At 42.2% G+C, this 12,948-nt stretch overlaps 1 protein-coding gene across 1 annotated transcript in view; it reads right to left on the reverse strand.

The window, feature by feature from the left end:
- Nucleotides 1–3,805: 3,805 nt before the first annotated feature.
- Nucleotides 3,806–12,948, reverse strand: part of LOC128662490 (solute carrier organic anion transporter family member 1A2) — a 166,877-nt gene continuing 157,734 nt past the window's right edge. Inside the window, exon 13 of the mRNA XM_053716274.1 lies at nucleotides 3,806–3,927. Within this exon, the coding sequence (XP_053572249.1) occupies nucleotides 3,806–3,927 (122 nt within the window). The remainder of the gene's footprint in view (nucleotides 3,928–12,948) is intronic.

Consider the following 12,948-nt stretch of genomic DNA (forward strand, 5'->3'; position numbering starts at 1 on the left):
ACACACTTCAGTCACACCTCGGACACACCTCGGACACACCTCGGTCACACCTCGGTCACACCTCGGTCACACCTCGGTCACACCTCAGACACACCTCATTCACATCTCATTCATATCTCAGACACACCTCAGTCACACCTCAGACACACCTCGGACACACCTCGGACACACCTCGGACACACCTCGGTCACACCTCGGTCACACCTCGGTCACACCTCGGTCACACCTCAGACACATGTCAGTCACACCTCAGACACACCTCAGTCACACTTCATTCACATCTCAGACACACCTCAGTCACACCTCAGACACACCTCAGTCACACCTCGGACACACCTCGGACACACCTCAGTCACACCTCGGTCACACCTCGGTCACACCTCGGTCACACCTCAGACACACCTCATTCACATCTCATTCATATCTCAGACACACCTCAGTCACACCTCAGACACACCTCAGTCACACCTCGGACACACCTCGGACACACCTCGGACACACCTCGGTCACACCTCGGTCACACCTCGGTCACACCTCGGTCACACCTCAGACACATGTCAGTCACACCTCAGACACACCTCAGTCACACTTCATTCACATCTCAGACACACCTCAGTCACACCTTAGACACACCTCAGTCACACATCAGACACACCTCAGTCACATCTCAGACACACCTCAGTCACACTTCATTCACATCTCAGACACACCTCAGTCACACTTCATTCACATCTTAGACACACCTCAGTCACACCTCAGACACACCTCAGTCACACTTTATTCACATCTCAGACACACCTCAGTCACACCTTAGACACACCTCAGTCACACATCAGACACACCTCAGTCACATCTGAGACACACCTCAGTCACACTTCATTCACATCTCAGACATACCTCAGTCACACTTCATTCACATCTTAGACACACCTCAGACACAACTCAGTCACACCTCAGACACACCTCATTCACACCTCAGACACACCTCAGTCACACCTCAGACACACCTCAGTCACATCTCATATGTACCTAAGTCACACCTCAGACACAACTCATTCACATCTCAGACACACCTCAGTCACACCTCAGACACAACTCAGTCACATCTCAGATACAACTCAGTCACATCTCAGACACACCTCAGTCACACATCATTCACATCTTAGACACACCTCAGTCACACCTCAGTCACACTTTAGACACACCTCAGTCACATCTCAGACACACCTCAGACACACCTCATTCACATCTCATTCATATCTCAGACACACCTCAGTCACACCTCAGTCACACCTCAGTAACACCTCATTCACATCTCAGACACACCTCAGACACACCTCGGACACACCTCGGTCACACCTCGGTCACACCTCAGACACACATCAGACACACATCAGACACACATCAGACACACCTCAGTCACATCTCAGTCACACCTCAGACACACCTCATTCACATCTCAGACACACCTCAGTCACACCTCAGACACACCTCAGTCACATCTCAGACACACCTCAGTCACACCTCAGTCACACATCATTCACATCTCAGACACACCTAAGTCACACATCAGACACACCTCAGACACACCTCATTCACATCTCAGACACACCTCAGTCACACCTCAGACACACCTCAGTCACACCTCAGTCACACTTTAGACACATCTCAGTCACATCTCAGACACACCTCAGACACACCTCAGTCACATGTCAGTCACACCTCAGACACACCTCAGTCACACTTCATTCACATCTCAGACACACCTCAGTCACACCTTAGACACACCTCAGTCACACCTCAGACACACCTCATTCACATCTCAGACACACCTCAGTCACACCTCAGACACACCTCATTCACATCTCAGTTACACCTCAGTCACACATCAGACACACCTCATTCACATCTCAGACACACCTCAGTCACACCTCAGTCACATCTCAGACACACCTCAGTCACACCTCAGTCACATCTCAGACACACCTCAGTCACACCTCAGTCACATTACAGACACACCTCAGACAATCCTCATTCGCATCTCAGACACACCTCAGTCACATCTCAGACACACCTCAGACACACCTCATTCACATCTCAGACACACCTCAGTCACACCTCAGACACAACTCATTCACATCTCAGACACACCTCAGTCACATCTCAGTCACACTTCAGTCACATCTCAGACACACCTCAGACAAACCTCATTCGCATCTCAGACACACCTCAGTCCCACCTCAGACACACCTCAGTCACACCTTAGACACACCTCAGACACACCTCAGTCACATCTCAGACACACCTCAGTCACATCTCAGACACACGTCAGACACACCTCAGACACATCTCAGACACACCTCAGTCACACCTCAGACACACCTCAGACACACCTCAGACACACATCATTCACATCTCAGACACACCTAAGTCACACATCAGACACACCTCAGTCATATCTCAGACACACCTCAGTCACTCCTCAGACACACCTCAGACACATCTCAGACACACCTCAGTCACACCTCAGTCACACTTTAGACACACCTCAGTCACATCTCAGACACACCTCATTCACATCTCAGACACACCTCAGTCACACCTCAGGCACACATCATTCACATCTCAGACACACCTCAGTCACACCTCAGTTACACATCATACAGACCTCAGTCACATCTCAGACACACCTCAGACACACCTCAGTCACATGTCAGTCACAACTCAGACACACCTCAGTCACACTTCATTCACATCTCAGACACACCTCAGTCACACCTTAGACACACCTCAGTCACACCTCATTCACATCTCAGACACACCTCAGTCACACCTCAGACACACCTCATTCACATCTCAGTTACACATCAGACACACCTCAGTCACATCTCAGACACACCTCAGTCACATCTCAGACACACCTCAGACACACCTCAGTCACATGTCAGTCACACCTCAGACACACCTCAGTCACACCTCAGACACACCTCAGACACACCTCAGTCACACCTCAGTCACATGTCAGACACACCTCAGTCACACCTCAGACACACCTCAGTCACACCTCAGTCACACCTCAGTCACATCTCAGACACACCTCAGTCACACTTCATTCACATCTCAGTCAAACTTCATTCACATCTTAGACACACCTCAGTCACACCTTAGACACACCTCAGTCACACATCAGACACACCTCAGTCACATCATAGACACACCTCAGACACACCTCAGTCACACATCAGCCACATCTCAGACACACCTCAGTCACACATCAGACACACCTCAGTCACATCTCAGACACACCTCAGTCACACCTCAGTCACATATAAGCCACACCTCAGTCACAACTCAGTCACATCTCAGACACACCTCAGTCACACATCAGCCACACCTCAGACACACCTCAGTCACATCTCAGACATGCCTCAGTCACACATCAGCCACACCTCAGTCACACCTCAGTCACACCTTTCCCTACATCTCAGACAAAACTGTGCAGAACTCTGCTCAATCAACTCTCCAGCTTATAACCAGTTTAATGCAGGTCACATGCTGAGTCTCTAGTTTATAACACAACGTAAAGCATAAAGCAATTAGCTAATGTGATGTATCAGTAAAACCACAGAAATATGCAATATATTTAGTAATATATTGAATCAAAAACTTTTAAATGCAGTCAGTATTGTTAGGAATATATGGTGCCTAGATAAAGAGCTGAGTAGAATGTTGTCACTCTTTTATCAGAACTTTGCATCTTTAAACTAGCAAGAAATTCCTTCTGGATATACAGGGTATGGGCTGTTTACCTGTAAGCATCAGAATCATACATGCGACAGGCTCCAGGCTCCCCACAGTTAGTAGTTCCCCATTTTATGCAGGTCGTATCAACTGTTGCACCAAAAAAAATTGGAGATGGGATTCCACCTGCAGGGACACACATGGTATCGTAAAGAATAATTTACTGCAATATCTGTCTGTTTGTCTGTCTGTCCAGCTATCTGTATGTCTGTCCTGCTGGCTGTCTATATATCTATTTGTCTGTCTATCTCTTTCTCTCTCTCTGTCTATCTGTCTGCCTGTTTGTCTTTCTAACTCATTTTTGGACTTGATTACGAGTGGAGCAATGTCATGCGTGACCTATAAGGGGTATATCACGGAATGGCGATCACCGTAATGCATCCCCATTGATGTCTATGGGAAAAAAGTTAAGTTTAAACCTAACACCTTAACATAAACCCCACGTCTAAACACCTCTAATCTGCCACCCCCGACATCGCAGACACCTTAATAAAGTTATTAACCCCTATTCCCCCGCACCCCAACATCACCCACACTATAATAGATATTAACACCTATTCCGCCGCTCCCCGACATCGCCGCCACCAAATAAACGTATTAACCCCTAAACCTCTGGCCTCCCACATCATCACCACTAAATAAACTATTAACCCTTAAACCGCCAGCCCCTCACATTGCAATAAACTAAATTAAACTATTAACCCCTAAACCTAACAATCCCCTAACTTTATATTAAAATTACAATATCCCTATCTTAAAATACATAAAAACGTAGCTGTGAAATTATAAAAACCTAAGTTTAAACTATATATTAAAGGGACACTGTACCCAAATTTTTTCTTTCGTGATTCAGATAGAGCATGACATTTTAAGCAACTTTCTAATTTTCTCCTATTATCAAATTTTCTTCATTCTCTTGGTATCTTTATTTGAAATGCAAGAAAGCAAGTTTAGATGCCGGCCCATTTTTGGTGATCAACCTGGGTTGTTCTTGCTGATTGGTGGATAAACTCATCCACCAATAAAAAAAGTGCTTTCCAGAGTTCTGAATAAAAAAAAAAGCTTAGATATCTTCTTTTTAAAATAAAGATAGCAAGAGAACAAAGAAAAATTGATAATAGGAATAAATTAGAAAGTGGCTTATGCTCTATCTGAATCATAAAAGAAAAAATTTGGGTTCAGTGTCCCTTTAAACATTACTATTATACTAAAATGAAAATAACTATAAATTAAATAAACTAAATTAAACATTAAAAAAAACAAACACTATTGAAAAAATTTAAATCTACAATTACAAAAAATAAAAAATACTAAATTACAAAAAATAAAAATTTCTAAAATACAAAAAAATAACAAACACTAAATTACGAAAAAAATAACAATTAAATTATCCAAAATAAAAACAATTACACCTAATCTAATAACCCTATAAAAATAAACCCCCTCCTCAAAATAAAAAATCCCTAGCCGACAATAAGCTACCAATAGCCCTTAAAAGGGCATTTTGTAGGGCATTTCCCAAAAGAAATCAGCTCTTTTGCCTTTAAAAAAATACAAAGACCCCCCAACAGTAAAACCCACCACCCAACCAACCCCCCAAAATAAAAAACCTAACTCTAACAAAAAACTAAGCTACCCATTGCCATTCAGCTCTTTTTTGTTGCCCTGAAAAGGGCATTTAGCTCTTTTATGATAGCCTAAACCATAATCTAAAAAAAAAATGCACCCCAAAAAAGTTTAAAAAAACACTAACCCCCGACGATCCACTTACAGTCCGGACATCCAGGCGGCGAGAAGTCTTCATCCAGGCGGCGAGGTCTTCATCCATCCAGGAGGGCGTCTCCTATCTTTATCCAGATGGCATCTTCTGTCTTCATCCCGGCGGTGCGCAGCAGGTCCGTCCTTCAAGACATTCCAATCAGCCAATAGGATGAGAGCTACTAAAATCCTATTGGCTGTTCAAATCAGGCTGATCATCAAGAGGGCATCTGATTGCGATCTTACCGGCATGGCAAGGCTATCTGCTGTCTGCTGACAGGACCAGCGCAAACATGAAATCAGGTTGCTAGATCACAGGCAACTGAAAAACCCCGCTTACCTGCAGTAAAATACCGAACGGAACGGAGCAACCCTTGGTGAGTGAACAGACATCAAGAGATTATGGGGCATATGTATCAAGCTCCGAATGGTAGCTTGCACTTCATGATTGAAAATGGGATACTTTGCACACAACAACAAATGATGGAGATATGTGGAGACCTTTTCTCCTCATGGATGAGATACAATCAATTAACACACTATTTGACATATCATACTCACAAAGACAAATTTACTAGGGACTTCACCCCATTCGAACACTTGTGTATAAAGAGCAAACTACAAAGACGACTAATCTCCCTAGTATATACGTTTCTGCTCCTTCCCCCTGACACCCCATTACCTACATACACTAGAACTTGGAACAGATATCTCAACAATGAAATTAACCAAAAAGATTGTCTCAAATCATTCACCTTAGTAAAACGCTCCTCAATATCAGCCAATGTACAAGAAATCCAACTTAAATTATTAAGCAGATGGTATTTATCTCATCCCACTAAAACTACACACCTTTTTTCCATTAGCGAGCCCCTTGTGCTGTAGAGGCTGCTGCGAAACTGGCACACTTCTACACATCTGGTGGTCTTGCCTTAAACTGTTGTGATTCTGGACCGGGGCGATCGACCTCATGTCAGAAAAATTACAAATTGAAATCCCATACACATCCAAAACAATACTTTTCCTACATTTGCCAAAATTAAGAGAAACATACAATAAGTCCCTTCTTCTGATAATGCTCACGGGAGCAAAAAAAATCATTACAAAAAAATGGAAATCAACAGACACTCCAACCCTAGATGAGTGGCAATCATCGGTTGATGATTTGTTAATATTGGAGAGATTTCATTACTTTAAAATCAATCAGATATCCATTCACAAAATGATGCTGGCCACGTGGAAGGGCACTCCATTATAACAGGCAGCACTATCCCCAAAAAAGAGAGCGAAGAAAAAAAAAAATACTTCTTAGTAACGTAACAAAGGGATTCCATTCTCCCTTTCTCTACTCTTGTCCTTACTCTCTTTTGTCTCTCCCCTGATATTAAACTACTTTTTAAATCCTTTTCTCAAATATAATATAATATAATATATATATATATATATATATATATATATATATATATATATATATTGTAATGTATTTTATCAATATTATATAATATAATTCTTTATATTTGACTAAATCTATATTTGTTAAAAAAGTTAAAATGTCAAGATCTATAATTGGAGGCATCCATCATGGTGATTCCTAAGCCTGGTAAGTCAGCTGACCAGCCTGGTAACTATAGACCAATTTCGCTTCTTAACTCTGACGTTAAGATACTGGCGAAAGTTATCGCCAATCGTCTTAAAAATATATTGCCACGGCTGGTCTCTAGAGATCAGGCTGGCTTCATTCCAGCCAGAGAGGCACGGGATAATACTTTGAGAGTGATCCAACTAATCTCATATGCCTGGGCTGACTCCACGCCGTTGGCATTAGTGTCGACGGACGCGGAGAAAGCTTTTGACCGTTTATGAGGCACACGCTTGGAAAGCTGGATTTTGGCCCAAACTTTATCCACAGGGTTTTTGCATTATACTCAACACCCACAGCGAGAGTGCGTGTAAATGGAATCCTTTCTGATTCATTCTGGATTACAAATGGCACGAGGCAGGGGTGTCCCCTCTCCCCATTGTTATTTGCACTAGTCATTGAAATCCTAGCGTGCAAGATTCGTGCCAATCCAGACATTCAAGGCATTAGAGTTGGTGATGCCGAGCATAAATTGGCAATGTACACGGATGATATCATGCTTACATTGACCAATACTGCTTCTTCCCTCCAAGCTTCTCTGGTCGAATTTGAAAATTATGGAAGAGTGTCTGACTTCTTGCTCAACCCAACTAAGTCAGAGATTCTCAATATTACCGAATCACAGAGTGTCATGGACGTGATACATACCCAATGCCCACTTCAGATCGCCTCTGGGCAATTGAAATACCTCGGTATCGCACTTGCTCCGACAGTTGGAGAAAGCATTGAAATCAACTATTAAGAGTATCAGAGACGAGGTTACACAAGACCTGAATGCATGGAAAAATAAAACAATATCCTGGATGGGACATATACACGTCACTAAGATGAATATACTTCCGAGAGTATTATATATCATGCAGACGATACCTCTTTCCTCGGCCTCGCACCTTGTACATCAGATACAATCAGCAATTGAAACTTATATCTGGAACGGGATTAGGCCGAGAGTGAGCAGGAGGACGATGTACCTTCCTAGAGATAGGGGAGGGCTTGGGGTTCCTCAGCTCTCCGTGTATCATAAGGCCATTGACCTTCAGTGCCTGGTGGAGTGGTGTCATAACTCCACGAACAAGGCCTGGATAGGACTTGATGGTAATATCTTATGCAGGGGTAATGTTGGCTCACTTGCCTGGGTGACAGCATCTAAGCGCCCCGAGCAAATACAACAATATACTCTTTTGGTGGATGTATTTCACACTTGGGATGAACTCATCAGGGCCGACAATAGCATCTCAACCAGGAGTGCTCCTGTTACCCCTGTGCGCGAAAATCCAGACAATGGTATTGCTAATAAGCACTACTCCACCGGGTCATCTTACACTTTAGCTTGGACGGCCATATCTTCCTCGATTACTCAGGGAAAACGTAAGACCCAAGAGGACCTTGCCGAGTGGGATGAGTGGTTGTTCTCGTCCTGGTTTCGGGTAGCACAGCTCCATCATTATTATAATAACGTTAAAGATAAGGTGCTGTTCACCAGGCAGAAGACGCCATTTGAGGTGCTTTGCACCACTGATAGGATTCCTGGACATTTGATCTTGTGCCTATACAAGCTGCTGCTGGTCAGAAAGGAGAGCACACTACCCTCATATGTGAATGCATGGCACAAAGAGTTGGGCACCGAGATTGATACGAAAACATGGCTAAAAATCTTCGAAAAAGCAAAAAGAACATCAGTCTCAGCACGCCTTCAAGAAATGCACTACAAGTTTCTGAGTAGTTGGTATCTCACTCCTCAGAGGTTAAAAAAGATCTATCCGCATACTGGGGGGGATTGCTGGAGGGGCTGTGATGAGGAAGGCACGATACTACATATATTGTGGACATGCCCCCTAATACGACCCTTTTGGGAAGCAGTGCTCCGAGAGTCTTAACTATCATTATACCCCCCGACCCACATTACTTGCTATTTCATAAGCTCCCCAAAATCACGGAAGAAGCCAAACAAAGACTGTTCTCACTAATGTTGAACTGTGCGAAGGGACTAATTCCAAGACATTGGAAATCATTACAGGTACCAAGTTTGGGGGACTGGAGAGCAGGAGTTGGGGACTTGCTTCATCTGGAGAGATACCACTACCTCAAAATAGGTAAAATTACCACCCATGAATATATGTTATTACATATAGCAGTCCCTTTACCCTGCTATATGCAATTGATCTATTACCGCTCTGTGAGACAAGGAGAAGTGTAACTCCAGGTGCTGCTGGTCGGCGTCCAGGTGATCCTTTCCGGTAACTACTACAGACGGTCTTCTCATCAGCCAGTGGGCTAAGTGCTAGTTTTGATCCTTTATCTTGTAAGTGTGCCATTTTACGTGGAGCTGTGTGTTATGAATAAAACGATGCTGTGAATCGCGGATGCGCTGTGTTTTCTTTTTTTCTCTTATTTCATTTGTAGTTATTTTAATTTTAGTATAATAGTAATGTTAGTTTAATATATAGTTCAAACTTACAGCTAGATTTTTGCGTTAGAGGCTATGCTGTGCTAACGAGCACTTTTCCCTCACCGCTCACTTCCCTATAGCGCTGGTATTAGAGTTTTTACAAACCCGTCATTAAAAGACAAGAAGTGAGAATTGAGCAAAATTTTGCTCATTACCGCACTCCAAAACCAGCGCTGCTTAAGTCAGCGGTGAGCTGGTCGTACGTGCTCGTGCACAATTTCCCCATAGGAATCAACGGGGAGAGCCGGCTGAGAAAATGTCTAACACCTGCAAAAAAGCAGCGTAAAACTCAGCCCCATTGATTCCTATGGGGAAATAAAATTTATGTTTACACCTAACACCCTAACATGAACCCCGAGTCTAAACACCCCTAATCTTACATTTATTAACCCCTAATCTGCTGCCCCCAACATCGCCGACACCTACATTATTCTTATTAACCCCTAATCTGCCGCTCCAGGCACTGCAACCACCTACATTATACTTATGAACCCCTAATCTGCTGCCCCCAACATCGCCGACACCTACATTATATTTATTAACCCCTAATCTGCTGCCCCCAATGTCGACGCAACCTACCTACACTTATTAAGCACTAATCTGCCGCCCCAACATTGCCGCCACTATAATAAACATATTAACCCCTAAACCGCCGCACTCCCGCCTCGCAAACATTAGTTAAATATTATTAACCCCTAAACTGCCATCCCTAACATCGACACCACCTACCTACATTTATTAACCCCTAATCTGCCGCTCCCCCAATGTCACCGCCACTATACTAAATTTATTAACTCTAAACCTAAGTCTAAACCTAACACCCCCTAACTTAAATATAATTTAAATAAATATAAAGAAAATTACTATCATTATCTACATTATTCCTATTTAAAACTAAATATTTACCTATAAAATAAACCCTAAGCTAGCTACAATATAACTAATAGTTACATTGTAGCTATATCAGGGTTTATTTTTATTTTACAGGCAACTTTGTATTTATTTTAACTAGGTACAATAGTTATTAGTTATTAACTATTTAATAACTACCTAGCTAAAATAAATACAAAAGTACCTGTAACACCTAACACTACACTACAATTTAATACATTAACTAAATTAACAACAATTAAATCAAATAAATTAAATTAGCTAAAGTACAAAAACAAACAAACACTAAATTACAGAAAATAATAAACAAATTACAAGATATTTAAACAAATTACACCTAATCTAACAGCCCTATCAAAATAAAAAAGCAAATAAAAAAATAAATGTGTTCAGAGCGCCTCAAATGGGCTAGGTATTGTACAATGTGTAGAGTGTGTATTTAGAAATATTTTAATTGTAAATCTAGTACTTTACACAAGAATAAAACATGCCACGGTGGGTACAGTGGTAATAAATGACAATAAAAACAATAAGATGTGGATCCATTCTTGTACAAATTGAATATTGAATATATCTATATATGAAGCTGGGAGAAATCTTCATCCAAGCTGGGCGAAGTGGTCCTCCAGACGGGCAGAAGTCTTCATCCAGACGGCATCTTCTATCTTCATCCATCTGGCGCGGAGCGGGTCTATCTTCAAGACATCCGACGCAGAGCATCCTCTTCATCTGATGACTAAAGACGAATGAACGTACCGTTAAGTGACATCATCTAAGATGGCATCCCTTCGATTCCGATTGGCTGATAGAATTCTATCAGCCAATCGGAATTAAGGTAGAAAAAATCCTATTGGCTGATGCAATCAGCCAATAAGATTGAAGTTCAATCCTATTGGCTCTCCAATCAGCCAATAGAATGCAAGCTCATTCGTTTTGGCTGATTGGATCAGCCAATAAGATTTTTTCTACCTTAATTCCGATTGGCTGATAGAATTCTATCAGACAATCGGAATCTAAGGGATCCCATCTTGGAAGAAGTCACTTAAAGGTACCTTCATTCAACTTTGGTCATCGGATGAAGAGGATGCTCCGCGTTGGATGTCTTGAAGATGGACCCGCCCCGCGCCAGATGGATGAAGATAGAAGATGCCGTCTGGATGAAGACTTCTGCCTGTCTGAAAGATCACTTCGCCCGGCTTGGATGAAGACTTCTCCCGGCTTCGTTGAGGACTTCGGCCCAGCTTGGATGAAGACTTCTCCCGGTAAGTCGATCTTCAGGGGGTTAGTGTTAGGTCTAACTGCACTTTTAAGGGCAATGCCCATCCAAATGCCCTTTTCAGGGCAATGGGGAGCTTAGGCTTTTTTAGATAGTATTTTATTTGGGGGGTTGGTTGTGTGGGTGGTGGGTTTTACTGTTGGGGGGGGTTGTTTGTATTTTTTTTTCAGGTAAAAGAGCTGATTACTTTTGGGCAATGCCTCGCAAAAGGCCCTTTTAAGGGCTATTGGTAGTTTAGTTTAGGCTAGGGTTTTTTATTTTAGGGGGGCTTTTTTATTTTGATAGGGCTATTAGATTAGGTGTAATTAGTTTAAATATCTTGTAATTTGTTTATTATGTTCTGTAATTTAGTGTGTTTTTTGTACTTTAGCTAATTTAATTGTTGTTAATTTAGTTAATTTATTTAATTATAGTGTAGTGTTAGGTGTTAGTGTGTCAGGATCTCTCTATAACAGCCCTCCTACTTGCCCTTTAAATTTCTCACGCACCTTCCAGCAGGTGCTTAGTAATTGAATAGTTGTTTGTTGAGAACGCTGCTCTCATACTGAGCTCTCATAGATGCGATATTTCTGTCTCCTTTTGTTACCCACAAATTTGGGGAATACTTTTCCTTCTGAGGATTACTTAAGCTGCATCATCTGTCAGACCTTCTACATATATTTGATACAATTGGGAGCTTACGAAAATATACCTACGGAAGTGGAATCAGCTGTCTTCCATGTCAGTTCAACATGCTGACAGTTGGATTTAGCCGCAGGACTACTCTCACACGCGGAAGTGAATATCTAGGTCTGAACACAAAGGATATTTCTTACCGGACTTCTGTACACTCATTCTGAACGTATTGTACTCTTTATTATCCTATCCCATCATTGAATGTTTTGCCTGTAAATATCATGAACTTTTATGTGTGTTGAGGAATCACAAGTAACAGAGCTTGGCTCCTCCCACTAAACCACAACACTCATTCTACTTAAAGTACAAGTGTATACCAGACCTGATTTCTACTGTTGTTCTGAATTAATTTTGCCATAATCCTGCATACTTTTAATGAACTCTGACCCACTTATTCCACACTACGTTTTATCCAGTTTGATAATACTAATTATCAGTGCTGCTCAGTTATTACTATAT

Source organism: Bombina bombina, chromosome 6 (genome assembly GCF_027579735.1).
Source record: "Bombina bombina isolate aBomBom1 chromosome 6, aBomBom1.pri, whole genome shotgun sequence".
Lineage (NCBI taxonomy): Eukaryota > Metazoa > Chordata > Amphibia > Anura > Bombinatoridae > Bombina > Bombina bombina.